Source organism: Natator depressus, chromosome 24, assembly GCF_965152275.1.
Source record: "Natator depressus isolate rNatDep1 chromosome 24, rNatDep2.hap1, whole genome shotgun sequence".
In the NCBI taxonomy this organism is placed as follows: domain Eukaryota; kingdom Metazoa; phylum Chordata; order Testudines; family Cheloniidae; genus Natator; species Natator depressus.
In genome coordinates this window covers 1,109,635-1,136,558 of record NC_134257.1, presented here as the reverse complement: position 1 = coordinate 1,136,558, position 26,924 = coordinate 1,109,635, and the positions used below count along the sequence as shown (strand labels likewise).

Genomic DNA, 26,924 nt, shown 5'->3' with positions numbered 1-26,924 from the left:
GATGCTGGGGCGAGGGCTTGAGTCTGTGTCTGTGGAATCCAAGGGCCCTGTTTGTATTGGGAGCAGGGCGCGTGGAGCCTCCGCCCCTGGCCAGCATTAGCCCAGCTCAGGGTTCTGTTCTCCGTAGACAGCCAAGGCAGGATCGTCCTCTCTGTTCTGCAGCCAGGACCTGAGCCGGGGAGCGTGACGCCCCCAGAGTCAGGTGGGGGAGTCCGTGGCAGAGCTGGGTGTGGAACCCAGGTACCCATGGAGCTCAGCCTGGGGTGTTTACCCAACAGCTCCCTTGTGGGGCAGGCTCTGGATTTTAACTCTGTGTTACTGGGGGAACCTGTCAGCTCAGTTCTAGCCCCCCTTTTGTTTAAAGAGCAAAAGTTTCCCCAAACCTGAGCCCTTCACTGCCCAGGAGAATGCACCATCCGCCTGCTCAGAGCTGCCCCCTTCGAGCCCCAACTGGCCTTTCAGGTCAGCTTTGGGCCCCCTTCCCTAGAGACACAAGCTAGCTCCCTAGGTGCTTAAAGCAGCATAACTGTTGCTTTGAACCTGCCCTGTGACGAAGCGGGACTGTTCTTAATGTTTCCTCTGAACAGTGTGGGGGTGCCTCAGTTTCCCCTAGGCAGTTCTTAAGTATCTAGGGGGTGGGGAAAGGGGGTATGATTGTTGCAGAGCCCTAGAGGGCAGGTGTGTGCAGGGGTCTGGACACAGAGAATGGCCGACACCTTCTTTCCTGGCAACTGATGGCCTGGGCTCTTCCCCCCTGCAAGCTGAGAGCTAAAGGGTTGGAGACCAAAGGAATCCGGTGCCCTCCTGGCCCGGGAAAGGGACAAAGCCCAGAGGAGGGGGGGCTGGAGAGAGTTTCAGTTTTGGGGCTGGCTGGGACATGGAGTGAAGTGCAGACGGGGTTGTCTGGCTCACTGCCCCCCAAAATGGACCCGGCTGAGGGGTCCTGTTCTCTGCACCTACAAGCTCTGTGTTAGACCATGTTCCTGTCGTCTAATAAACCTTCTGTGTTACTGGCTGGCTGAGAGTCCCGTCTGACTGCGGAGTTGGGGGGCAGGACCCTCTGGCTCCCCCAGGACCCCGCCTGGGCGGACTTGCTGGGGGAAGCACAGGGAGGGGCAGAGGAGGCTGAATGCTCCGAGGTCTGACCCAGGAAGGTGGAAGCCGGGGGAGCTGTGTGTCCTGGAGACAGGCTGCTCCCAGGGAGGAGACTTCCCCTAGGGTCCTGCCTGGCTTCGTGGGGAGCAGGTCCAGAGCATCACCTGGGGACTCCGGGACACCCCCGGCCCCCCCAGCTGCATGGGCATCACCTGAGGTCGGGACTTCATGCACTTTATTTTAAATTCCAAATTCTTCCTGCTTTGCGGGTGACAGCTAAATAGCGCCGACTTGGACAGGCCCAGGAAAGGCAGAGAGCCCCCCTCCCCCACTCCCCGGCCAGCCCTGCAGGGCAAGTTCCCATGACCAGTGTTTAGCCTGAACTGGCCCAAGGGACTGGGTCTATCTTCTAAACGTCCCTGGGGCCCAGTGCTCGGCTGCTGTAACGCCCCCGCTCTGCACTGTGGCCGCTTTACACCAGCTGAGGAGTTGGCCCATGAGCTCCAGGGATTCCCCCCCCCCGGTATTCTGGGAGGGTTTTTTATTTCCTCCCTCGGAAGCAGCGGCGGGGCCCTGAGGTGGCATGGAGCAGTGGCTGGCTCTTGCTCACACGCTCAGGGTCCCACTGAGGGCCGGGGGTGGGGGTGGGGAGGAATTGCCACCCGGGTCACTGGCAGGATTAACGGGGTGTCTCACTTCATTTCTGTGCCACTGTGGTGCCTCGGGGCCTCCCGCTCCCTGGCACGTGCTAGTCTGGGCTCCTGGGATACCCGGTCCCTGCTGGTGGCTGGGTTTAGTGTGGGGCTGTGGGGGTCTCTTCTGGCCCTAAACTCTCTGACTCTGTCCTGTAACCCCCCCCCCGCCCCCCGGCCCCCAGCATGTGCTTGCTTCCTGGCACCAAGCTGCTGGAGCGGGGCCCCCACCCGCTCTCCTGCCTGCCCCTGGAAATCAGGAGTTTTACCCCCGTGTGAGCGGGGCAGGGACACAGCCCCAGTCAGGAGGGGGTTAACAGGCCCAGCTGGGGCGGGAGGGGGCTCACCTTGACCTGGGGGCAGGCCAGGCCTCTGCCTGCATTATGTCCCTTGGCGCGGTCACTGATTAACGAGGCTGGTACACAAACAGCCGCCCCCTCCCAGCCCTGACCATACCCGCAGCAGGGGCATACGCTGGGTCTCCCCAGTGCCCACTAGCCCAGTGCCAAGGGCTGCTCACGCGTCCCCCCCCAGGCCGAGTAACCAGTGCTGGGGGGCAGAGACCTGCCCAAGGCTGGCTGCCAGCGGGATCCCCCATCACACCCACAAAGCTCCCGCTGTCTGGGGGCATCCCAGAGCAGGCCCTAGGAGAGGGGGCTGCCTGTTACCCCACTCCCTGCCCCCCAGAGGCCCGTAGAACCCAGGAGTCCTGGCTCCCAGCCCTGCCCCCTCTAACCACCGCACCCCACCCGGTCCCAGAGCCCCAGGTAGAACCCAGGAGTCCCGGCTCCCAGCCCCCTCCCCTTGACACCACGTCAGCCTGCACCTGGGGGCGGGAGTCGCGCGCGGGGGGGGGCCGTCTCTGCAGGTGCCCCCCACCCTCCCACGCGCTCCGCCCCCCCGTTGCTCAAGCGCCCCTTTCACAATCGCAGCCCCCCCGGTTCCTCAATTGTTGTTCCGCCGCCCGACGCGCCCCCCGCCCGCCACGTGCCGGGGGAAGCCCCGGGCGGGGGCGGCGCCCGTGCGCACAGGCTGGCGGCGCCCGAGCTGCGGGATGCTCGCGGGGGGGCGGACGCCGGCAGCCCCCGGGGCGCAGGAGCATGTGGGCGCTCCGGGCCGCCGGGCTGCTCTGCCTGCTCGCCGCCGCCGCGGGGGGGCCCTGCCCGCGGCCAGGTGGGTGCGGGGGCCGGGGGGGGCGGCTCGCCGCGGGGCGCCTGGCGGGGGGGCGTCGGGCTGCGCCCTCTCCTCCGCGGGGTCCCCTGGAGCCAGGTGAGCAGCCCCGGCCGGCCGGGACCCCGCGGGGAGATCGGGGCTGCGGCAGCCGCGGGCGGGGGGGTCTCTTTCGCCCTGGGGACATTGCAAAGATGGGGGGGGCTGGGAGCCAGGACTCCTGGGTTCTGTTCCCGGCTCCCGGAGGGGGGGATCTGGACTCCTGGGTTCTGTTCCCGGCTCCCGGAGGGGGAGAGGGGGGTCAGGACTCCTGGGCTCTGCTCCCGGCTCCCGGAGGGCGGGGGCAGGACTCCTGGGTTCTGCTCTCGGCTCCCAGAGGCGGGGGTGGGGGGGCAGGACTCCTGGGTTCTGCTCCCGGAGGGGGGGGTGTCCAGGACTTCTGGGTTCTGTTCCCGGAGGGGGGGGTGTCCCGGACTCCTGGGCTCTGCTCCCGGCGGGCGGGGGCAGGACTCCTGGGTTCTGCTCCCGGAGGGGGGGGGTGTCCAGGACTCCTGGGTTCGGGTCCCGGCTCCCGGAGGGCGGGGACAGGACTCCTGGGTTCTAACCCAGCTCTGGGAGGGGAGTGGGGTCTGATGAGTTAGAGGGGGGGTGGGGGCTGGGAGCCAGGACTCCTGGGTTCTCTCCGCGTTCCCCCGGGGTTGGGGAATGGCAGCGCCTTGTTTTCAGTCTGAGCTGAGAGGGGCTGAGATTTATTTGCTCCTGGTTCTTCGCTCCCCCCGCTGTGACTCGGGGGTGAGCGCTGCCCCTCCCCCCTGGCGTGCTCCTGCTGGGACCCCCCCACAACCTCCTCCTCTGTCCCCTGAATGGCGGGGCCCCACCGGGGGCTCCCCATGGGGCCGGCCACGGGCTCCTGCTCCCCTTCCTGGCCGGAGGTCCCTGGGCTAAGCTGAACTGGAGCTGGGGGGAATGTGGGGGGGTCAGAGGTCCTTAACTCCAGGGCTCCCAGCTGGGGCTGCCTGTGGGCTGGCCCCCCTCCTTTGCCTGGTGCCAGGGGCACTCTGGGGGAAGGGTTGGTCCCCAGAGGGCATGGCAGTCTGTGAGCGACCCATGTGCTCTGAGCCCCTGTCCCAGTCTCTTGCAGCTGCCAGGGGGCGGGGGCAGAGGGAGCACCCTGCCCCCGGCCTAGGATTGGGCAGGAGGGGGGACCCCCCGCTGCAAAGGGGGGACCTGGGCCCTTGTGACCTGCAGGCACCACAGGAACCGGAGTGGAGCCCACTGCGGCCTGGGCAGGGGGATGTGGGCAGAGGCTGCTGCCGCTCTCATCCTGCCGCTCTCATCCTGCCTTCCCCAAAGCCGCACAGACCCCTCCTCTGGGGGTCTGGGGGGCGCAGAGAACTCTGCACTTGTAGGAGGGTAACTTTGGGTCAGGCCTGGCCTGGCGCCCGTCTGCCTCCCCACTCTCGGCCTGCATGACCCAGCGTCACCCCATGGCCCCCGTCGGCTGGGCTGTGCCAGGCTCATGAGCAGGGCTCCCAACTGCCCCACATCTGTGGCTGGGGTCTGGGGTCCTCCTGCCTGGAGCCTCCGAGCTTCCCTGCTCTGTGTCTGGCCGTGGCCACCCAGGGACCAGGCCGGGGCAGCGGTGGAGTCATGCCACACACAGAGCAATGAGCTGCTGCCTCTGGGGAGAGCCAAGTAACAAACCCAGGCGTCCTGCCTCCCAGCCCCCCACTGCTCTCCCCGGGGAGGAACTGAAACTTCCCAGCACAATGGGGAAGTGCCCAGGCCTCCTGTGTGCCAATAGCCAAGGGCTGAGTTGCTGTTGCAGGGCAAGTAGGGAGTGGGTCCCTCGGGTGCAGGCCAGGCGGTGCGGAGCTGCCCGGGCCCCCGGCGCTGGGTTTGGCTGGGTTCTGAGCAGCCTGCTGCCATGTGCATCTCCCCTGAGCCAGCAGCCCTCGCATTGCCGCTGGTTATTTATACCCGGGGCGCCCCTTGCTGATGGAAGGGTTAACCCACCCGGCGGGGCGGGGCCCCAGCCCAGGAGTCCCGGGTGGGGGGAGAAGTGCAGGGCTGGAATTGCCCAGTCGTGGCCTCCAGTCCCCAGGAACTCTGCCCCACAGCCCCTGGGCACGAGCCTGTCTGTTCCGGGGGCGTTTGGGGGCCTGGCATAGAGGACCCCCCCGAGGGGTCCGTGAGCCAGGCGCTGCACAGAGCCGCGGAAGCAGATGGCTCCTGCCCCAGAAGCTTCGCCTAAGGAGCTGAGGGAGGTAGGGCGGTTCCCCCAGTCGGACCGTCGGGGAGCTGAGGGCTGGGGAGGTCCCGGAGCTGCCCCAAGGGAGCCTGTGGCAGAACCGGGAACTGAACCCACCTCTCCTGGGTCCCAGCCCAGTGCCTCGTCCCTTCAGCGGAGAGGTGGCCCCCTCCCTCAGCATCTCCCTGAGGTGCCCTATTACCCCCACTTTACTGGGGGGCAGGGGTTGCCCCCCAAGGCTTGGCCCAGATTCGACTCCAGCTCTCCTGGCTCTCAGCCCCATGCATGGGGGGCTGGTCCCTGCAGCGCCTGTGACGTGCCCCCTGGGATTAGCAGGCAGCTGAGAGGTCCCTGTGCTGAGCCAGACCGTTGCGTAAGTGGGTTCGGGTAGGACTGGCTGTTCCTGGCAGGGCCGTGCGGGCGCTGGGCGCTGGGAAACCTGAGTGTTTGCTTTTGTTATTGACGCTTGTGGGTTTGCAAAAATCCCAGCTCCTGTCCTGGCTGGGGGGACGGGGGGAGCTGTCAGCCTCTGACCTTTACAAACCACCTGGCCCAGCCACAATCCAGCTGAGTCAAACCCAGCTCTGGCCCTATCCCCCCGGCCAGGCAGCGGTGACCCTGTCCCAGGGGTGGCTTGAGGATTGACCCTTTGAGGCCAGCAGCCCTCCAGGGCCCTGCTGCTGCGTGGCTGCCCTGCTGTCAGGGCCCTGGGTCCCCTGTGATTGCCGTGTACCCTGGCTTTAGGATCTGGGAGCTGGAGGAGCAGGGATCCCTTGAGTCTGCTCCCCACGCTCCAGGAGCCCTGGACACCCCTCCCGCAACCGGCTCCGGGCACTCTCAGGCACCTCCTTGCTGCTGGGCACCCAGCTTGCCCAGGGAAACGAGGAGCCCACGGCCCCGTTAACGCACCCCGGGTAGGGCCCAGGCTGGGGCATGGCTGGCCAGACGTCCCTGAAGCTGCGGCTGGCACGGGCTGGGAAGGGGGATCTGATGGTGGTGGGGCCCAGCCCCAGTGCCTTGGAAAGAGGTGGGTGAGGCAGTGACAGCTCAGCCAGGCAGATGCTCGTTCAGGCTTGTCCTCTCCAGCAAATATTGACCCGGGCTGGCTGTCTCCTCCGTCAGGGAGCCCCTCCCGAGTGGTTTCCTAGGAGCCGGGAAGGGGCTGCCGAGTGGCCGAGGCTCTGGCTTCCAGCCTGGCAGTGAGACGGAGGGTCAGCACCACCATGGCACACAGCAGCCAGCGAGACTCCTCTCCTGTCACAGCATCACCTGGTCAGCTTGGAAGGTGGCAATCCCCATGGAACAGAAGGGGAAACTGAGGCACAACGAAGTTATTTGCCTAGGGTCATACAATGAGTCAGTGGCTCAGCTGGGCATGGAACCCAGAAGTCCTGGTCCCCCCGGTCTAACCTCTAGTCTGCACTCCCTTCCCTCTGCACTAATGACACTTCCCCTCCTGCAGCCCTCCCGCCTGACACGGTGCTGAGCGCGGTGGGAGCAAATGTCACCCTGCCCTGCCTGCAGTGGCAGCCGGAGCCAAACGGCAGCATCAGCTGGAAGCTGGAGAACCAGGCTGTGAGTTCGGAGCGCGCGGTGCTGGGGGCCAGCCTGCTGCTGCGCCTGGTGCAGGACAGTGACTCGGGCAGATACAGCTGCTATGTGGGCGGCTGCCTGGTGCGCTCGCTGCGGCTGCTGGTGGAAGGTGAGTCTGGCTCGGGGCGGGGGTGCCTGCGCCAGCGGCCGGGGGGGATGTCCAGATCCACGGGCGCCTGGACTGCGGGGGCCCCCCATGCCTGCAGAATGCTGCAGCAGCGTCCGGGCTGCCAGACTCCTCCTGCAGGGTCCAAAGGTGGCACTGGGAGAGTGCCTGGCTGGCGTGGCTGGCCCCCCTTCTGCCCCCTGCCCAGCTCTGCAGCCGCTAGCCCCTGCTCACAGTCCAGGGGCTCCCCTCACCGCTGCTCTTCTGACTCCAGAGCCCCCGGAGCCGCCTGGTTTCTCCTGCTACCGGAAGAGCCATGTCAGGGACGTCCTGTGCGAGTGGCAGCCACGGAGGAGGCCGTCGCCCCGGACCAGGGCCGTGCTGTGGGTGAAGAAGTGGTGAGAGGCCTGGGGGAGCTGGGCCGTGGTCAGGGAGCACCCTGAGGCCCTGCAAGGGGCACCCAGCCCTGGGTAGCTGTAAGCCGTGGAGCCAGCTGGGGATGAGGGCCAGGCCAGGGCAGGATTTGGTGTAGACGTAGCCAGCATGGCCGTCCTGCCGATGCCTAGCAGGGTCCCTCCCCGCTCCCCAGCTGCCGGCTCTCTGGGAGCAGAGCTGGGGCCTGCTTTCCTGGCACCAAATCGCCCTCCCCCCTCACTGGGTGCTGCCATCCTGCAGGGCTGGGAGTCGGGACGGTGCTGGACTGGGGGACGACGTGGCAGGGTTGGATGTGGGGATCCCCTGGGGGCTCTCTCCCATGGGCCGAGCCCTGGGCAGCGCTGGTGGGGGGCAGGGGGTGCTGCTGGCCTTCAGATCAGACCCCACGCCAAGGGCCTGACCGTGCCTGCTCAGGAAAGAGCCGTGCACCTCCTTGCAAGCATCCTCCCCCCATCCCCCCATGCTTACACCCTCCCTACTTTCAGTTCCAGACAAGGTCCTTCTCCTCTTCCTGTTCCAAAGCGCGGCCCTGTGGCTGCTCCGCTCCACCCCAGAGTGGCTGCAGTGCAGCGCCATGTGCAGAAAGCGCTTGGCCAGGGGCGATGCCCGAGCGGGGCATGAGGCTGCCGTTGCCCGGCTCAGCTGGGGATGTTGCAGCCCGGGGCAGACCCTGCTGTGACTTGGAGCTGATCTCGGGACCCTGGGGAGCTGGGGGGGGGCAGGGCCCACTGGCTGTGTGCTGCGCCTGGAGCTGAGCCGTGTCCCCCCGCCCCCGGCAGGTTCACCGGGGAGAACGCCACGGAGCAGCGCTGCCGCTACTTCCCCAAGGTGGACAAATTCACGTGCAGGGTCACGGTGCCGCCCAGCGAGGACGACACCTTCCTGCTGGTGTCCATGTCTGTCAGCAACGGAGGGGGGAGCGCGGCCAGCAAGGGGCAGGTCATCTCGGCCAACCGCGTCTGTACGTATGGCTCACTGCCCCTCACCCCCACTGCCCCTCCTGCTGCCCCCCTTCTCCCCATGCCTACCCCACTGCCCCTCCCCGGAGCTCTGCCTGCCGTCCTGCCCGGTTTCCGGCCGGGTCTCTCTCCCCATGGGGCTGCTGGGTGCTGGCGCTGGCTGAGTCCTGGTGGGGCAAACGTGCTGCACCAGACCCACCTGCCATGGCAACCCCCCTCTCCCTGACAGTGAAGCCGGACCCTCCGGTGAATGTGCTGGTGGACCCGGTGGAGAGAGCGCCCCAGAAACTGCGTGTGAACTGGATGTACCCGCCCTCTTGGGACTCCAGGTTCTACCGGCTGCACTTCCAGGTCCGGTACCGGGCTGAGCGCTCCCAGAGCTACACGGAGGTGAGCCCCCCGCTCGCCCCGCGCCTGACAGGCCAGCTCCACGCACGCCCCACCCTGCAGCTGCTGGGCAGGATGGGCTCCCATGCCTGGGCCCCTGCCCCCAGAGTTACAGTGTGGGGAGAAGGCCCTGGTGCATTGCGTTTCCCTGTGGACAGGGAGGGGGGGCTGGAAAGGAAGGGGGGACTGCGATGCTTCCCGGGGTACCCAGGGTTCGGAGGCACCTCGCTAGCATCATAACACACGTCCTAAGCTGAGCCGGAGCTTTACTAATGGGACGTTACTACGGGGCCAGGAGCGAACGCTGCCCCCGATCCTCCCAGCGTACTGCTGCCGGGCGTGGCTGGGCTCTTCCATTCCTGCAGCAAGCCCGCTGGCTGTTCCCTGGCTAGCCCACTACAAGCCCAGAGAGATTCAGACTGTCCTTGGAGCCTTAGTCACAAACCGACCCCCGCTGGCTGGGGGTCTGCTCCTGGGGGGTCTGTGATCTCGGTTAGCTGGCGTACGCAGCACGTCTCCTGCCTGCCTGAAGGGAAGACGTTCACCGCCCGGTGACCTGCTTGAACTCCCAGGCCTTAGAGACCTCCGGTCTAGGGACCCAGCTCCTCCCAGAGGATCCATGCGCACGTCTCACGGGGGTGGTGACGCCCAGCAGAGACCTCCCCGGCCACTCTTCGGTGAATTATCCTAGGCAACAGACTCGGGGGATCTCTGTAAAACTCTGCACCCCCTGTGCCCTCGGCTAGTTGGCATCAGGAGGTTCTGGGGTCACAGGGACCCCGGCTGTCCCAGCTAGGGAGGAGGTGGGGGGCTGTGCCAGTCCTGGTGCTCATGGTTTAATTCTGCCGGTTGCTTGCAGATCAACCAGTTAAGAGAAACGTCCCTGGTGATCCATGATGCCTGGCACGGCGAACGGCACGTGGTGCAGGTGCGGGGGCTGGAGGAGTTTGGCCACGGCTCGTGGAGCGAGTGGAGCCAGGAGGCCGTGGGCACCCCATGGGCAGGTAGGACTAAGGGAGATGGGAGGGGAGGGGTCCTCTGGGAGGAGCTGGGTCCCTAGACCCGCCCCCCCGTCCCAATTCCCAGGGCTACTCTCTCACTGTTCCTCTCCTTGGATTGCAGATCCCAACAGCCTCGAGTGGCAGACAGGATCCTACAGCTCGCAGGTAAGGCGGGTGGTGCCGGAGCTGCCTGCCCGTCTGGCCTGTGGGCCCTGGTGGGAGGGTGAATAGGTCTCAGGGCTCAGCACTGTGTGTGCTCCACCCAAGGGCTCTGTGGTCTGGGGGACAGGGGAGCAGGACAGGGGACATGCCGTGTGTTGGGGGGTGTCACGGGCGGGGACGGGGGACATGCCGTGTGTTGGGGGGTGTCATGGGCGGGGACGGGGGGACCCTGTTGCTAACCCCCCCTCCCCTGTCTCTTTCCTCCAGTTCCCCTCGGATTATGATTTCTACAGCGACACGTTCACAGGCCCCCCCGGGCCCTACAGCAGCAATACAGAGGGCGCTAACGGTAATGAGATGCCCCCCCGCGTTGGTCTGTCAGGCCCAGGGCTCCCCAGGTGGGCAGGGCTGCCACGCCAGGGACATGTGGGGCGACCCAGAGCCCAGCTGGCAGCATGAGCTGAGCACCCAGACAGAGAGCCCAGTACAGCTGCCTCAGGATGGGCTGATCGGGGCAAAGCGAGCCAGGTGGCAGCCCTATGGGTGGGCCCCAGGCTGGGCCGGTGGCTCAGGTGGTTCCCGTCATTCTCCAGGGCTCCCCTGGCCTTTGCAAAGCCCCCGCTGGGAGGTGGCCCAGCAATACCCAGCCCTGCAAAGTGAACAAGGTTGGGGAGGGGGGCGCTGGGCCTTGCCATGTTGGGTAACGGTGCCCGTGTCCCCTCGGTTTGCAGGGGAGGCTCTTGGTGTCGGCGACCGCTCCACTGTGCCCCTGTACACATTCCTGGTCACCGGAGGGAGCCTGTTCCTGGGCACCGGCCTGCTCGCTGGCATCGTGCTCAGGTGAGACGCGGCCGGGGTGGTGCGGGGGGCGGGGTGCTGGGTCCCAGGCCCTGGGTGGGGCGATGCTACTGCTGGCCTGCTGGGGAAGCACTGAGGGAGGGACAATCACTCTCAGCTGGTGCCCCAGGCCAAGCCGTGCACGCCTGGGTCGGATCTGTTACTCCGGTGTGAGTCTGGAGTGACTCCCAGGGCAGAACAGGGTCTGGCCTGCTGGGCTCAGCCGAGTTCCCGCCGGACTTACCCCTGCGGAGCCAAGAGAGGCCGTCTCCATAGAGCAGCCTGGGGCCTTCTGGCGAACAGGAAAGGGCCCCTGCCCCTTATATGGGTGCCCACTGCTGGCCTGGGCAGCTCTCTGGGAGTCAGATCCTGGTCTCCCTCCAGCCGAGAGATGCCCCTGAGCCCCCAGCAGGGCTGGGAGAGCCCCCTCCAGCCCCGCTCTGTTTCCCTTCAGTCCGGCAGCATGGACTCCTGCTTGGCTCTCCGCCGGGGTCCTTTCCTGAGGGCTGTGAGCTGCCTTAGCTGCTCCCTGTGTGCTGGGCAGCCGGGCTTGTTCCGGTACAGAGGGGCCCAAGCCCTGCCCCCAGCACGACTCTCCCCCTTCCACTGCAAGTGACTGACCCAAACGGTGCAGTGGGGGGCTCGGGCACACTGCCATGGGAGCAGCGGGGTGCATCTCGCTCTCTGTGGCCCCCCAGCCAGCGCTTGCCTTCAGGTGTGGGGGGGAACAGGACACCCCAGTCACCACCGACTGTGTTTGCTGCTGGCCCTTGCACCACGGAGAGCTGCCCTGAATGCCCATCTCACAGGCCATTACTGATGGAGACTCAGTGGGGCTTTGCCCTCTGCCTGCCCCCGGGGAGAGCCATGGGCCTGGGGCAGCCATGTTGTGATCCCGGGGCCATGGGCACCCTGCCAATGCTGGCCTGAGTCCCAACCCCGCTGCCAGCAGGAATTGGGGTGTCTGTGGGGCAGGAGCCCCCAATCTTGGCCCCTTCCTGACCTGCTCTGTGTTCAAGGTACAAGAAGAAATGGAGGAGGGGCTCGCTGGGCCAGGGCAAGGCCAGCGTGGTGGTCCAGCACCCCTTGGTGCTGCTGGCTCCTCCGAGCCCCACGTCCCCGGTAAGCGAGGCCCCGCTCCTCTCCCCTCCGGCGTCACCAGGCAGCGTCGGCTCCACGGGCCCCTTCGAGGTCACCAACATGGATTACCTCCTCATCCCCCAGTAGCCGGGGAACCTGCCTCGCTGGCCTGCGACACACCGACTGCCCCAGCAGGCGCCAAGCCAGGGGCCCGACCTTGTGGCTCAGCTATAACTAGCCCGGAACTTAACCATGGCTCTACCTCTGCCCCGGCGGGCTGGGGCCGCTGTGTCAACCGCTTCGGGGCCGCTCTGGGCTCCTGGCGGTTCCAGGAACGCTGCTGGACGGAGCCAAACCTGCTCTGTCCTCCCCGGGAGATGGACCCGCGCCCACTTGCAGCGATGCCCGGGGCTCAAACTGGCAGCCAAGCAGCTCTCCCACGGTCTCCCCCAAGCAGCCGGAGCCAGTGATTTCCAGCATGCCCCGTGGCGGGGTTTGGACAGTCCTTGGGTGTGGGTGGGGCCGGCGCCCCCGCGAGTGACACAGCATGGAGGGCATCCAATGAGCCCACTCCACGTGGAAGGTGGCAAGGGCTGGCCCGGCCCCACTGCTGGGAGAGGGGCATTTACCGGTAGAGCCGGGCAAGCTCCAGGCACTGGGCATGCAGGGCACTGCCCCGCGGCCAGGTGCTCACCAGGGGCTGAGGGCCAGCAGAGTCTGAGCCAGCACTGCAGCTGGGTGGGAGCAGCTGACACGGCCTCAGGGGGCAGGGGCATCCGAGCTGTGGACGGACTCAGGGCCTGCCCCGCTCCGGCAGTAGTGGGCCACGCCTGGCCCTCGGCAGCTAGAGTGGGCTCCATCCCACTGCCCCCACCAATTGTACGGGGCTGGAGGTGCCAGGCGCAGCAGCCACAGAACGACAGACCCTGCTGCAGGGAGCTCACCGTCTGAATGGACGGGGGGGACAGCGGCTCAGAGTGGGGGGCAGGACGCGCCGAGCTTCCCCCAGCCGGGCACTGGCAGAACCCAGGCCTCCCCGCCTCCTGGAGCGGCTTGTGTGGGGCCGTAACAAATGCTCAGTTGGGCGTGTGACCGGCCTCTACCCCTCCCCAGTGCAGCGCTGGGCATGGGATTCTCTCCCCCCACCCCCCCATCAAACTGGTGTTTGTGTTAACAGGGGTTTGTACAGGAAGAACCGTGTGTTGGCAAACGTGTGTCCAATAAATGTTTTTTACTCCGTGCATAGGGCTACCGCTGGCTGGGTGGGGGGGTGGGTTTGCTCATGGGGTATTAGCCGTACCTGGCGCCGGAGAGGCCGCGACGACGTAGGTGGAAGCAGAGCACTAACATGTTCCTCCGTGGCTGGCGAGCCCAGGCCAGAGCCAGGCAGAGAACCCAGGCGTCCTGGCTCTTACACCTGCAATTTGTTTTGCAACCCTAAGAAAGCAAAACGGGGGCTGCAGCTGGTGAAGGGGACGGGTCCCTGTTGGGGCTGGCCCCTGCCTTAGAGGATGCAGCTGTCGCTCCTGGGGCTGGGGGGCGAAGGCAGCAGGGTCTTGGCTACCTCTTAGCAGCAGCTGGGGGGATGGCAGGGCTCGAGCCCTGGGCACATGGGAGAAGGGATGGGTTCAAAGGGGGAGCGGGGCCCAGGGCTGTGAATTCAAGGGGAGATGTACGGGGCGGGGGCCAGGCTGCAGGCTGAGCCCTGGGGCTCCCTGGGGGTGCTAGCCCCACGGCTGTCTGCGCCCTCTTCGTGTGAGTGGCTGGGGCATCCCCCACCCCCGCCCAGGGCTATGCAGAGGAAGGTTTGCTGCCTGCTATGTAAATGGCCTACCCTGAAAGTACCTGCCACCATCAGCTCTACTCTGGGTTTGAGTCAGCCCCTTCCCCCCAGAGCAGCTGGTGGCAGGCCCTGACAGGTGAGCGAGCGTCCCTCTGCCCCCAGGGAGAGGGTTAACACCCCCACCCCGGCGTGCAGGAGCCAGGCCCCCAAGCTGGGGGGAACCAACCTGGGAACCAGCCCGAGGGCAGGAAAACACCCCCTGGAGCGTGCCCAGGGCTGCTTCTGAAGCCCCCTCCCTGTTCGCTGCCTGGGGGAAGGGGTTCGCCATGGTTCTCACGGAGCCGTTCTGCCAACCTGGCCCCCCAAGAGCAGCAGGAGCTCACACAGCTTCCAGACTTGGTCAGACAGCAGGCAGGGGGCCGGGGACCCATGCTGCTCTTAGGCCTTGTCTACAGGGGGGAAACTGCCCAGCAAAGCGAGCCTGGTACGATTCCCACTCTGGGTGGGACAGTCGCTGCTGTTCCAGACCAGAGCCTCCACAAAGGCCGTTGGACCAGAATGGCTAATGCAGAGCGGGTTCTTCCATAGCAACTCTGCTGGCCCCAGCTGCACAAGGCCTGACCAGAAGTAAAGCCAGATTTACCCCAGGCTAACAGCAGACTCCATCTCAGACCAGCTGTGTGACTTGTCTCTCTCTCACTTCTGGTCACATTTTATAAGACACAAAGTTCCCCAAGTGCGGCTGAGAGCAGGAAGCTGACTAACCCTGTCTCTGTCACTGAAAAGGGAGAAGGAAAGATTTTTTTTCCCTTTGTGCTGATGCAAATCAGAAAATCCAAAGCCCAGGGAGCCTTGCCCCTGATTTCAACGGGCTTGGAACCACGCACTTACTGCCCCTGCAACTCTAGCGAGCGTCTCTTCTGCCCAGGGCTCAGCTACACGCACAGATGCTGGGCAAGGCTTTTCCTTGAAGAGAGAGTTTATTTCCTCCTAGCTCCATGGCTACAAGCAGCCTTGTGCCTGTTCTCACCCGACATTCAGAGACGTCATAAATACATTAAAAACAATTAATACAGACAAGCAGCTGGTTAAAGACACAGTCTCCAAAAACCAAAGGTCGAACACTGGCTAGCGATCCACACGTGGCACAGGGCTCAGCTACCTGCTGAACCAAACAACGCATGATGACCGGCCGGGATGACCTGCCCCTCACTTGCCCTGTCCTAAAAATAAAGTGGCCATACGCACACCGGGAGCGTCGGTCCAGCTGGATGCTGTGTGCACCTTCTACCCGGATGCCCCGGGACAAGGGCTAGACCAAGCAGCAGCCTGGCTTGCGCTGGGAAGGGGATTCAATTCCTTCAGTGGGGCAAAGGCACTCAGGGCTTGAGCCAATGCACGTGTCGCCCCCACGCCGTCCGCACCCCTCCCGCGAGGGTGCTGGCACAGGGTCAATGGAGCGGAGCTAACCCTGCATTGAGGCCACAGCCGGGTCTCCGGCCACACTCCAGCAGGGAGACCTGGCAACCAAGGGGTGAGTAACATTTTCCTTCCTTGCCTGGTCCCACCCTGTAATGCAGAGTCCTCGCCACACGGTGGCAGCATTGTCCCAACCACTAACTGGCCCCTTTCTGGTCTCTGCCCACCCAAGGGTGCAGCAGGGGAGCCCCTGGCCCTGGGTAGGGGGCAGAGCAGTGGGGAGGGGGCGGCCTCCGTAGGAGTTGGGGCTCTGCTGGCAGTTTGCGTCCTCTCCATAACAAACCCCTGCCAGGTGCCAAGCCAGCAAAGCAGGTGCTGACCTGAGCCCCAGCCAGCGACGCCCCGGGGCTTAGCCACATGCTCAGGGGCTTTGCTGACCAGGCCCCCTTATGGGGAGGGAATCACCCGACTCAGGCTGGGGCCGAGCACAGCCGGGGTGCTGCTCTACCCATCTCAGGGCAGTCGAACCGCACAACCCCCTAGCCTGAGATAACAGGCTGTGTCACACTAGCTAGGCCTCACCCGGCTGGGACCAGGAGCACCCTTAGCGCAGGGCAGCTGGGTGCCCACCCTGGGGGCTGTGCTGGTGTAGTCCTGCCCCAGCTGCCGTATCTACCCCACAGGGAACCCCATGAAAGCAATGAACACGTGCCGTCAAATATACCAGTCACAAACTGTGGGGGGAGAGGGGGAGGGATCATGCTGAAGTTGGGCCCCCAGGGCCCCCTGAGAAGTTCTGCTCTCTCCTTTCTCCACTCCAGTAAGCCCAGGGGTCACTTACTCCCAGCAGCCCTGGCCTCATCAGACAGAAGAGAGACTTTCATGCTGGCAGTGAGGAAATCCAGCCATCTGCCAGGACCCGTCCGTCCTTCATGCCCACTTCGAGGTCTGGCGCAGGCTGCTCTGCACCGGGGTGAATTTCACCTCTCTCCCCCTGGCAGCGCGGCCGTCCCACCGTGCACAGGCTGGTTTGTGACGGGAGGGTTGCTGGAGCCCTTTTTTAAAATACACTTGCAGCATCAATTTGTTTTTAGAGGGAGAAAGCTAGATGCAGGCGCTGCCAGGATCGCTGCCGGCCGCCCCGTCAGTCATGCCCCACAGGAGCAGTCAGGTGTTTAGAGCCTGGAGAGGCAACTGGCACAGGTTACCAGGAGTAGGTAACGACGTGTGCCCCCATTCCATTAGGCGAGTCCTCGTTAGGGCACTGCCAGAAGTACGGGCAGGCAGGCCCCTGGGAACGGGCCCAAGGGCACCCGGAAGAACCCCTCTGTCAACTGCTGCTCCCAGAGGGAAATCATAGGGGACTTCCCCCCAGAGGGCATGTAAAGCGCCACAGTCCGAGTGGGAGTTACTTAATTCCAAGCTGGCACTCAGCACAAATAATGAACCTACTGGGACTTGAAAGCATGCCAGAAAAATGCCCTTCCTGCCACCTGGAGCAAGACGCCCGCACGCCCCCGCCGGCAGGTGGGAAGGCACTCCGTCAGGCACTACCCGGACACAGAGGCTGCCCTCCGTTCCTGCCGCCACAGGGCGCTTGGCCCTGTCTTTGGGCTACGCCGGGGCAGGACAGGCCGCAGAGAAGAGAAGGCAGGGAGGGCGGAATGAGCTGGCAGTGGAGGGTCACACGGATGCTCACAGGAGGGGGACACCTTGCGATTGAATCAACCGTCTTGGCCTGGACAGGAAGCACTGGGGCAAAGGGGCCTCCCGGGGCGCGGGAGAGTCTAGGGAAGCAGAACAGGTGCCCAGGGTGCCAGGCCCCAGCTGCCCACAACCGTCAGAGACGCCAGGAAGCCAAAGGGGATGTCACCCTCTCAGACAGCGGCTCTGGCTTGGCCCGGGAGGCAGGAGTCAGCAGGGGAGGAGCTCTGGCCTGTGCCAGGCAGGTCAGCCCGGAGGAGCCAAATGGCCCCTCTGGCCTTAAGGGCATTGAGACCAGGACCAGCTGCCCAGGGCCACGCTGACTGACAGTCCCAGGCAGCACGGGGTCACCCGAGGCTGGGGCACCTCCCCGCGGGGCAGGCCATTGGGAGACAGGCTAGTGATCCCTACATCCCTTTATACCGGCACCAAAGCCTGGCAGCTCCGGCTCCGTGCAGGGCCAAGGGGGCTCTCCGTGGGGCAGTGTTCCCAGGCTGTTCCCCCGGACGGAACAAGCTCAGCCGTGCTGGTGAGCGGGGCCTTCGACTCTGTCCAGAGCGGGCCCCGGAGAGCCTGCCGCTGCTGCGATGCACCTGGCTCCACGCGTGCGCCCGCCTGCCCGGCCCTCTGGCCGCCCCGATGTCCATGGCGAAGGCCCAGGCAGCTGGCTGGGCGCGGCCGCGCTAATGCAGCTTGCTGTGTACAGGGTGCAGCAGGGTCATGTGCTCCGCCCCTTTGAAGGGCAGCTTCTCGGTGGAGTAGTGATGCACCACCTCGGGGACGCTGCCGAAGACGCCGCTGGTCTGGCTCAGCGTGTACTTGTTGTCCTTGGTCTGGGCCACGAGGATGTGGACACATCCCTGACTGGTCCTGCAGCAAAGCCACGGGTTGGGGGGAGATCAACCCTGCCCATGGGGAGCGACCGCAGCCGGGGTCCCTGGGCCCTGCGTGCTACAGTCCTCGCTCTAGCTCCTCCCGTCCCAGGACCTCCCAGCACTTCAGGTATGAAACCTCGCAAGGCCCGAGCAGCTTTGTTATCCCCACTGTGCAGAGGGGAAACTGAGGCTGGGCCTCAGCAAGTTAGTGGCCGACCCAGGAATAGAACCCAGGAGTCCTGGCTCCTAAGCACTTGAACTCACTCCCCCTCCGGAGCCAGGAAGAAAACCCAGGAGGAGTCTTGGCTCCTGACCACCAGACCCCACTCCCCTCCCAGAGCTGTAAATAGAACCCAGGAGTCTGGTCTCCCAGTGCCCTGCTCCCCCCACACTGGGCACTGAAGGGTGACCCCAGAGCAGCAGTGACTGGCTCCAGGGGGAGACTTCTCCACGGACAGCAGCTGGATCAGACCCAACGGGAACTGCTGGGTGCAGAGCTCCGGGCTGGCTCCTTGTCCAGCGTGCTGCCTTGGGGACGGGGATGTTTCCCGGGGTGTAGCCCTGGGCACCACCCCCTCCAGGCTCTGCCAGCTAGCCCTGCTGCCAGGGCCTGGTTCTCTGCTGCCAGCACTCTGGGCTGCCGTTTGCGCCCACCGCTTCCCATGCCAGACCGACACCATCATCCCCCCGGCCAGGCGGGACGGGAGCAGCCACACGAGGCGCTAGCGAGTCCCTGGGTACGTTCCCCATTTCCCTGGGCTGGGCCTGGCTGGGGGCTGCCCAGGGCCATTCCGGCCCCGCGGTCGCCTCGTCACCAGCCCAGCCCCCCTGTTTGTTCCCTTCCCTGCTCCGATTGTTTCGGCTCCAGGGGCTCCACTTCCTCAGGAAGGAAACACCGCCAGCACTGCCGACAGCGATCCTCCAGCGCTGTGCCAGAGAGCCAGGGGCCAGGCACCGTTGCGACCCGAGCCGGCCCTCAGGGCCGCGCCTCCCAGGACACAGCCAGCAACAGGGAGGCTGAGCGGTGTGCGGGGCCTTGCCCCATGCCTCGCATGGGGGCTCCCCATGGGGCTCCACACCCACAAGGCACGGAAACCAAGGGGGTCAGTCTGCTCCCCAGAGACCCTTCTGCCCAGGAAAGAGGTTTCTGCAAGGCAGCTCCACAGAGCCCTGCCAGAACTCCTGGGTCCTTTTTCCAGCTCACGGAGGGGCATGGGGTTCAGTGAGTTAGAGCAGTGGGGCTGGGAGCTGGGACTCCTGGGTTCTTTCCCTGGCTCTGGGAAGGGCCCAGAGTCTAGTGGGTTAGAGCAGGGGGGCTGGGAGCCAGGACTCCTGGGTTCTATCTCTGGCCCAGAGAGGGGCCTGGGTCTGGTAGTTGCCAGTGCAATGTGCCCATTATGCCCCTGGACATGACCGCCCCAGGGATGTCACCCCCCGTTTTATCCCATGTAGAAGTCTCCAGCAGCAGGGCTTCCCCACGGGCCAAGTCACCTCGCTCCCGGGAAACGCCCAGTTCAGTCTGTCTCAGTGGGGCTGATCCCTGCATCTCCCACCGGCTCTTTCGATGGATCCCAGCCCCTGGTACAGCCACTGCCCTGCCAGCTGAACCCTCCTGGCCACAGGGGAGCCGTATCCCTCAGCCAGGCCCATCCAACACCCACAGCTGGGGCCTTGATCTCAGCTCTGCCTGCCCCCCTGCGGGCAAAAGTCTCAACTACTTACTTGAGCGCGATGGAATATTTGCCGTTCCCCGTCTCACTGGTCCGCACCAGGTAACCGGCCTCTTTGCAGGGCTGCAACCGGCTCTCAGCCTCGGCCCGGGTGATGGCTCCATGGTACCAGCTGCGAGGAGCAGAAAACGAGCTGGGTTTCTGAGCATGGCAAGTCCTGCGGGGCCCCTGAATCCTGGCTGTGTGGGGTGGCCCCCTCCCCCAGCAATGGGGGGCTACAAGAACCCCTCATATGCTCTCCCAAAGGAGCGCTCAAGTTGCTGGGGGGTTAGCTCTGGGGGTGCATGGCACAGCACAGTCTCCAACTTCCCTCTCACGTTAGTAAAAGGCACCTGCATGGCCCAGGAAGCAGGGCGGGGCCCTTGGGGAGGGGGATGCATTTAAGGGCTGGGTGTCCAGGCCGTCGGAGGCTGATAATCTCGTTAGCTTTAGGAAGTGGCTGGAGATCCTGGGATGGGAGGAGATGGGGCCAGGAGGGGACCCCAACACCGGGGCTGGCCCAGAGCCACCGCTCAGCTCCTCCACATCCTCGTTCAAAAAGCCAAGATTTGGAGGCAGGGGGAGGAGAGAAAAATTTGATCTCCCAAAGGCAGCAGGGAGAGCCTGGGGCAGAAGGGTCGAGATGAGGGACACCCCAAAGCCCTTGGAGGGACAGGCCGGTGGGAAGGGGCAACGGTGAACCAAAGTCACGAAGTAACCTCATTTTGTTTGGGACGCTCCCTGGGGCGCGGGGCCGGGCAGAGGCTGGGCGTGGGGCCGGGCAGGGGAGGGGGAGGTCGGGCGCGGGGCTTACGGCTGCTTCTCCAGCGCCAGGGCTGGGTCCACTCGCTCGCCCTCGCCGTGGTCTGAGAGCGTCGGCTTCAGGGTCTTGGGAGTCCAGCTCTTCTGGCGATGGTGCTGCCGCAGCACCTCATCCTTGGGGGCGCCCGCCCGCTCCGCTCCCTCAAACTGGACTGGAAGGAAGGGCTCCGTTTGCCGTCCGGCAACGGGCAGAGGTGCCCGACTCTCCCCACCCCAGAGCCAGCCTGAATGGGCCGCGGTCGTCTCCCCATGGCTGCGAGGGCAGCCGTGTCTCCCTTGTGCTCGGCTCTTCCCCAGCTCCCGGGCTTCCCTGACCCGGATTCTATCCAGCAGCTGGGGAGCCCAGATCCCCTCCTCACCCCCAAGGACGTGTTCCTGGGCCCCCTGCCAGGGGTTGGGCATCGCCCACTGGATATGGGCACCACACGGCGTGGATGGACATCCTGGCCTCTGCTAGCAGGAGAGTGGGGCAGCCTGGGGCCATGCAGAAACCAGAGCGACCCCATGGCTGCTCCTCTGAGAGCAGGCCCCAGGCATGTGCCCGTATGCTTCTGTCATCTGCAGGCCCATGCCCTGCCAGCCCCAGTGTCCCGCCAGCCAGTGCACCCCCCCCGCACCCCGCTGGCCAGCGCCCCACAGCCCCTCCCCCTACCTGACAGAGCCTTCACTATCTGCTCCTTCTTCCACTCCCAGGGCTGCTCGTACTCTGCGGCAGGACGCTCGTCATTCTCCGGGAGCCGGCTGTCCGCGGCCCGCGCCCTCCTGTCCTGCGTGGTGCTGGCCGGTGCCTCCCTGGGCTCATAGGGGGTGTCATACAGCTGCGGCGGGGCCTTCCCCACCTGCTCCTTGGAGCCCTGCCGCTTGGGCACCGCGTCCGGCCGGGCGCCACCCTCCCCCAGTTCCCCGGGCCCGTCCAGCAACAGGATGGCCTTGACCAGTGGGTCCTTGGAGCCCCGCCTGCGGATTTCTGAAAGGCCAGGGGAGAACCAGAGTCAGCCAGAGCTGGGTGGGAGGGGGCAGCAAGGGGGCCTGCTCCCTGCCCCATAATAATGCCCAGGTCATCCCCCAGACCCAAAGGTTGGGGTGAACACCCTGGAACCTGCAATGTCAGGGCTCAATCCAACATGCCCCGCCCTGGGAGACTCCCACGGACCCCCACAGGCGTTGGCCAGGCCTGTACCCAAGGGCTGACCCAAGCTGGACCTGGGAACCCCCCGGCCCTGCAAACCCAAGCTCCGGGGGGCAGGGGATTAATGCTGCTTTGTGGGACATCAGCACATGGAGCTGGGAGGGCAAGGTGCTGTCCTCCCTGAATGCTATGGAGCTGGGAAGAGGGCGTGTCCCCCTGGTCTCAGCACTAGGGTACAGATCAGGAGATGAGTGCCAGGGGGTCTGGGGTCTCTCTGCCCCTCCCTAAGGCGCCACGGTAACAGGAACAATCCTGGAGCTGCAAAGGGATCCTTCCTGCTGGGAGAATGGAGCGGGACGTGCAGGACAGGCTCCCAGAGGAAACGCAGGCAGGAAGCTACGCCCTGGCTGTCCGATAGGAGCCCCTACGCCACGGCAGGCCAGCGGGCGCAGCGAAGCAGGGCTGGGACCAGGCTAACCCTGCCGTCCTCAGGACGCGCATGCAGCTGGCCAGGGGCTGGGGACTGGCCCCGGTCCCCCCTCCATGTTCACACTCAGCACCGGGACCCTTGTCCCCCAAGTCACGGAGCCAAGCTGCTCCCCGAGGAGAAGGGCGCCCAGGGCCGAGCTCCCACACGGCGCTGGCTCCGGAGGGGTGGAGCCACATGAGCCCGCTGTGGGCAGCCCGGGGAAGGGACCTGCCCAGCGCCTCGCAACAGGAGCCTACCCTGTGGCCGGGGCTGCCGTGGGCACAGCCGAGCCTTCAATAAAACCACCCGGCCGCCCCCAACCCTTCTCCGTCCACTGCGAACCCCGGCGCCCTGCATGGAAAAAACCCATCAGCCAGCAGCAAATCTTTCATTTCCAGCTTCCGCTCCACTGGCTTCCTGTTATTCCGCCCAGCTGCTTGGCCGGGGCGAGCCGGGCCCAGCGCAGCGCGGCACGGGCTGGGGCTGGGGCTGGGGGCGGCTGTGCTGGGAGCCGGGCAGCCCAACGCGCCGGGTTGCTAGGCACCCGCGGGATGTATTTTTCAAAGGGCAGCGGGAGAAAGTTGCCATGAAACGAAGCTGTAAATCACCCCGATTCCCTGGGCTCGAGGGAACCGCAGCGCTCCCAGATAGTCCCCATGCCCCCGCTGCTGCCCCTCGGGCAGCCCAGGAGCACGCCACCCCCAGGGCGCTGGAGACAGGAACAAGGAACGGAGACGCCCGGGGGGAACCTCGGAGGTGAAAGCGGGAGACGTGCTGCACCAGCTCGCCCAGCGATCTCTGCTGATCCCACCCTGTAGCCCGGCTAGTCCAGCCCAGGGGTCCCCACCCAGCTCTGCCAGTGCCCCTCACTCCTGACCCACAGCCCCTCCTGCTGGCCCAGCCCGGGGCACCCCTCCCACCTGGCTCTGCCAGTGCCCCTCACTCCTGACCCACAGCCCCTGCCGGTCCAGCCCTGCTGAAGCCCTGCCATTTGACCAGGGGAAGCTGTGGTTACCCAGGCCTGGGTGGTCTTGAGAGCGCAGCGGAAACACGGCCCAACTGCTTACAGTGATAGACACACCCTGGGTTTGGGAAGGCGCCGAGCCCCCGACGGACAGAGTCCCTACACACTTGCTCCAGCCCCAACGAATGGGACGAGGCTCAGGCGTGTGCCCGCTGCTTTGCAGAATCGGGGCATGGAACCCGGCAGCAATCAGGAGGGACTCAAAGCTCCAGCCACAAACAGCCCAGAGCCCTAACTCTGCTCACACGCCTCGTCCTCTCCCCAAGGCGTCGCCCACCCAGCCTCTGGCTTGGCTGAGTTATGCAGGGCAGGCTCACGGGCACGGATTACCACCCACACCCTGGCCCAGCAGTACTCAGAGTGAGGTGCCACGCGCCCGGCACACCAGGTCAGGGGGGTGACAGGGGATGGAGACACACCCCTTTGCTGTGCTAGTTATTTCGTAAGTACACCAGTGTCCCCTGGTTACCCCAGACCTGACCCCCGGCCAGACACCAATCGGGTCTTCCATGGGCTTTGGATCAGAGCCCAGGGGAGGCGTAAGCAGTAACCCAGGGAATTCAAAGCTCCTCCGTGTGCACTCGTTCCCTGAGACCCTTTGCAGTCCCTGGAGTCCACGTGCGAACGGGGCCAAGCACCACGCTCCATGCCTGCCCCGAGATACACCCCAGCCGCCTCCCGGGGTCAGTGACCGAAGGCAGAGTCAGGCCCCCACCCCCGGGGAGCACCAAGTTCGATTCCCTCGAGCCCTGGGAACGAAGAGCTCCCAGCCCCGGTGGGTCAGCACAGGGCGAAGGCAGGAGCCAGCCGGGTCACCCGATGGGGAAGGAGCCCTGTGCGCTGGGGCTGTCACTGGCCTGGCCTTTGTGCAGCAGAGCCGAGCTGGCTGGTCTAATAACACAGGCGAGAGAGCGGGGAGGGAGGGAACCGAACCGGCCCAGACACAGGTAGACACAGCTCTGGAACCCGCCCCACCTGAGTCTGGCCAAGGACTCCAGGGACGATGGGGGTTCTGCACACCAGGATCGGGCCCGCGAGGGATTCAGTACCTGGCCTCATGGAGCGCTTCCCCGTTTCGTTCCCCCCTTCTCCGCACCGGAGGGCTGGGGCGGGGGTGTGTGTGTGCTCGTTTCACTTCCCTTCACTGAGGGATTTGAGCAGAGGTCAGAGTCCATCGACCCCCGGGTCAGGCCCTGGCCAGAGCCCGCTCTGCTCCTTATCTCTCCCCGCAGACCAACAGGAAACAGAAGAGCCGGCTTCCTGCTCCAGCTCGGTTTCATTTCCACAGGCCGCTTTGAGGGCTGCTGCAAGGATGGAGTCTGCCCAGCCTGGAGCAAACCCACATCATACCCAGCTCCATAGCTTCAGGGGTTGGGTCTTTAACATCTGCGAATATCCCCCCTGCATGGGACTTCACGCCACGTGACTGAGCCTCCCCAGAGCCAGACATTCCCCGATTTGGCAAGGGGCAGATTTAAATATTGACCCATGCCTCATCCCGCCCAGAGTTTCCCTTTCCTGGGGTCTGATGGGCCCTGGCCAGCCCCGCCGCGGCTCCCCGGCCATGCACCTGTTATCATCTGCTGCGCGTCGTAGGGCTCCATGTACCCGTCGTTCTCCTCCAGCCGCTCCGCCTCCCGCTGGCCCTTGGTGCGCTTGGCGTCGTACGGGTCAGCGTAGTCCTCCAGAATGATGACCTGCGGGGGGCAAAGAGTTCCCAACATACCAGCCAGGACAACCACAAGCCCCCTAAGGGCCGCAGCACCAGTGCGCCCAGTTATGGGGCGGGAGGGCCTGTGTTTCCGGCAGTGCTGAGACCCACAGCCCCCCACACCACCGCCAGCTCCGGGCCCTGCTTCACAGCCACTCGTGGCACAACCGTGCGACACGACTGCGTTCACATGCACGGTGACGGGAATGCTTCACGGTTGGAGACAATATAATCCCAGAGGGATCAGAAGCTGGTAGGGACAGAGAGAGACCAGGTGGCCTGGCCTGGCGGGGAGAACATAGGAGACCTGGCTTCTATCCCTGCTCTGCCCCTGCCCTGCTGGGTGGCCTTGGGCACGTCCCTTTCCCCCCTCTCTGCCTCAGTTTCTCCTCCCACACTTTGCCTGTTCGGACCCGTGAGGCCGCCGGCGCAGGGGCTCTCTCTCACGTCGACGCAGCTGACATGTGGGGAGCTCCCAGCACAGACCAGGCGGCCTGTAGCCTTCACAGATGCCGGCCGGTCGCGGTGATGCTACCGGGGAGCCTGGGGTTCCCTGTCACCTGCGAACGCACACGACAACCCCAACGGCCTCACGCTCACGGGGATCATACCAGCTGGTGGCAGCATGCCAGCGTCCCCGGAGAAGACAAGGCCCCTGCATCAGTGCAGCGCCCAGCACAAAGGGGGCCCGATGTGCAACCGCAGCACCCTGAATTCGAGACCCGGGACCTGAGAGGCAGAGACACGCGTGGGTTCCAGGCAGTGGAGGGAGCCCAGGCGAGGGCTCCTGTGCCAGCAAGGGCAGAGGGTTAACGAGGCCATTGGCTGCAGAAGCCAACGTGAAACGCACTCGCCTATCAGCGTGGGTGCGGCGGGCACACAGGACATGCCGGGCGCCCATTTCCCCCGCTCTCGCTATCCAGTGAGGCTGGGGGGCTGGGGCTGGCCGCTGGGCTGGCTAGCGGCAGAGCTGCAGGTCGGAACGGGGGCGTATCTGCAGAGCGGGCAAGGAGGGGCCCTGGGCAGGAAGAGCAGCGAGAGCTGTGCGGCAGAATCGAGGTGCATTAGAGCAGCCCAGGGCTCCTGGGGGACAGTCTGTGGGTCAGGGCTGACCGGCCGGGGGCACCTCTGTCTGGGCCACCAGGAGAGCTGCAGGTCAGGATCACGGCTCAGGCCAGCGGCTCTCCGATTCCAGGACGTAGACGCTTTATTTAGCTAAACTGCAGCCCCTAACTCAGCCTGTCCCGCTCCCCAACAAACGGGATCCTTCCAGCCAGACTTTTCATACCCCTTCCTTTAATGAGCAGCCAAGCCCGCAGGGACTAAACGAGGTCAGCGTGGGATCAACGAGCTGGGGCGGGCGGGAGGGACAGAGCGCCTATTCTCCCTTTGACGGATTAAAGCGAGATTGGGATAAAGGGAATTACAAAGAGACGGCGGAAGGGAAAGGGCTCGGAGCACAGAGTTAGCCGGGCTAATGAGCTGAGCCGATGACATTGAATGCCGCCTGCTCGAGGAGTTTTCCTCAGGTCCCTCATTTCGCAGGATCTGGGGAGGGGGAATGAGAAGGTGACCTGCCCACGGCCACGCACGGGATCTCTGCCAGGCAAAGGGGCCGCCGCTCTCCCTGGGGGCGCTGGCTCCCCCTAGGCACCAATACTGCCATCCGGCAGGGCAGCACCATCCCCTTCCCCAGCACAGGGCAGGCTCAGAGTATGTGGACACTGCGTTCTGACCACGGGTTAGCCGCAGGAGATAAAGCCCCAAGGGCCGCACTACTAATGCCCGTGAAAAGCGGAGTGGCCGTGTCTTCCCAGGGGGCTGACCCCGAGTTAAGAACAGCCATTTGCTGCCATGTAGGCGCCCCTGGGAGAGTTGCCCAAGCCAAGCCCAAGCCCACACAACAGCTCCCGCGAACGCCAGCCCCGGGTGCTACCTGCTAGGCCACGGCCACTTACCGTCTCCTGCTTGGCGCTCTTGGCCTTGTCCTCCTCCGGCGACGGGCTGGACGCTGGCGCTGGGCTACTGCTGGGGTAGCTTTTCCCGTTCTTCTCATGGGCATCCACCTTGATGAGCCGGTTCATGTAGGTGCTGCAGCCGGTGCCCTTGGGGGGGCCCTCCTGGGGGCTGCCTTCCACCCGCGAGTTCTTGCGCATCTTGCCCGTGGCAGCCTGGATCAGTCCCTGCAGGTTGTCCCGGGACAGCCTGCTGCCGCCATCCTTGCCAGGCCCCGGAGCTGCCCTGCAACCCCCCAGCTCGGCCGCCGAGTTCTTGCGGTTTTTGCCCTGCAGTGGGCCGGAGCCTGGCTCGGCAGGGCCCAGGGGCTTCCGGGAGGCACTGCACAGCTTGCCCAGGCTCCCGCTGCCCGGCCTGGCCCGTTCTGAAGCGGTTTTCAGATTGGAGGGGAACTCCTTGAACCACTTGGCCGCCATGGGGCAGGGGGGCCGCCGGGCTATGGCTGGGAAAGGCTGACGCTGAGATGCCGGGGGAGAAGGGGGGGTGACCTTGGGT

General features: G+C 65.3%; 2 protein-coding genes across 3 annotated transcripts; one reads left to right on the top strand and one right to left on the bottom strand.

Moving 5' to 3' along the window:
* Positions 1–2,887: 2,887 nt before the first annotated feature.
* Positions 2,888–12,954, top strand: IL6R (interleukin 6 receptor). The gene is made up of 10 exons (XM_074938357.1): positions 2,888–2,960; positions 6,671–6,910; positions 7,182–7,305; positions 8,122–8,303; positions 8,531–8,691; positions 9,548–9,692; positions 9,811–9,854; positions 10,119–10,200; positions 10,583–10,691; positions 11,708–12,954. Exons 1-10 carry the CDS (start codon positions 2,888–2,890, stop codon positions 11,913–11,915), a joined length of 1,368 nt encoding a protein of 455 aa, XP_074794458.1. The 3' UTR covers positions 11,916–12,954.
* Positions 12,955–14,519: 1,565 nt separating this feature from the next.
* SHE (Src homology 2 domain containing E) lies at positions 14,520–26,888 on the bottom strand. Of its 2 annotated transcripts, XM_074939132.1 has the most exons (7): positions 26,372–26,624; positions 25,025–25,142; positions 24,273–24,399; positions 20,733–21,047; positions 20,073–20,232; positions 19,272–19,391; positions 14,520–17,544 (listed from the first exon to the last, which is right to left on the bottom strand). In XM_074939132.1, the coding sequence occupies exons 1-7, from the start codon at positions 26,473–26,475 to the stop codon at positions 17,358–17,360; spliced, it is 1,131 nt and encodes a 376-aa protein (XP_074795233.1). In that variant the 5' UTR covers positions 26,476–26,624; the 3' UTR covers positions 14,520–17,357. The 2 variants fall into 2 exon arrangements, with proteins under 2 accessions (XP_074795233.1, XP_074795232.1); XM_074939131.1 differs by lacking the exon at positions 25,025–25,142 and having other exon boundaries at positions 26,372–26,888.
* Between the last annotated feature and the right edge of the window lie 36 nt (positions 26,889–26,924).

What these genes read in the sequence shown, in the direction of transcription:
- SHE (XM_074939131.1), bottom strand. Translation starts at nt 26,845, where the DNA reads ATGGCGGCCAAGTGGTTCAAGGAGTTCCCCTCCAATCTGAAAACCGCT. An exon ending in GATAGTGAAGGCTCTGTCAG is followed by an intron (nt 20,233 to 20,732) that starts GTAGGGGGAGGG and finishes CCTTCCTTCCAG; the next exon opens with TCCAGTTTGAGGGAGCGGAG. An exon ending in AAATATTCCATCGCGCTCAA is followed by an intron (nt 17,545 to 19,271) that starts GTAAGTAGTTGA and finishes GCTTTGCTGCAG; the next exon opens with GACCAGTCAGGGATGTGTCC.
- IL6R (XM_074938357.1), top strand. Translation starts at nt 2,888, where the DNA reads ATGTGGGCGCTCCGGGCCGCCGGGCTGCTCTGCCTGCTCGCCGCCGCC. An exon ending in GCTCCCAGAGCTACACGGAG is followed by an intron (nt 8,692 to 9,547) that starts GTGAGCCCCCCG and finishes GGTTGCTTGCAG; the next exon opens with ATCAACCAGTTAAGAGAAAC. An exon ending in CTCGCTGGCATCGTGCTCAG is followed by an intron (nt 10,692 to 11,707) that starts GTGAGACGCGGC and finishes TCTGTGTTCAAG; the next exon opens with GTACAAGAAGAAATGGAGGA.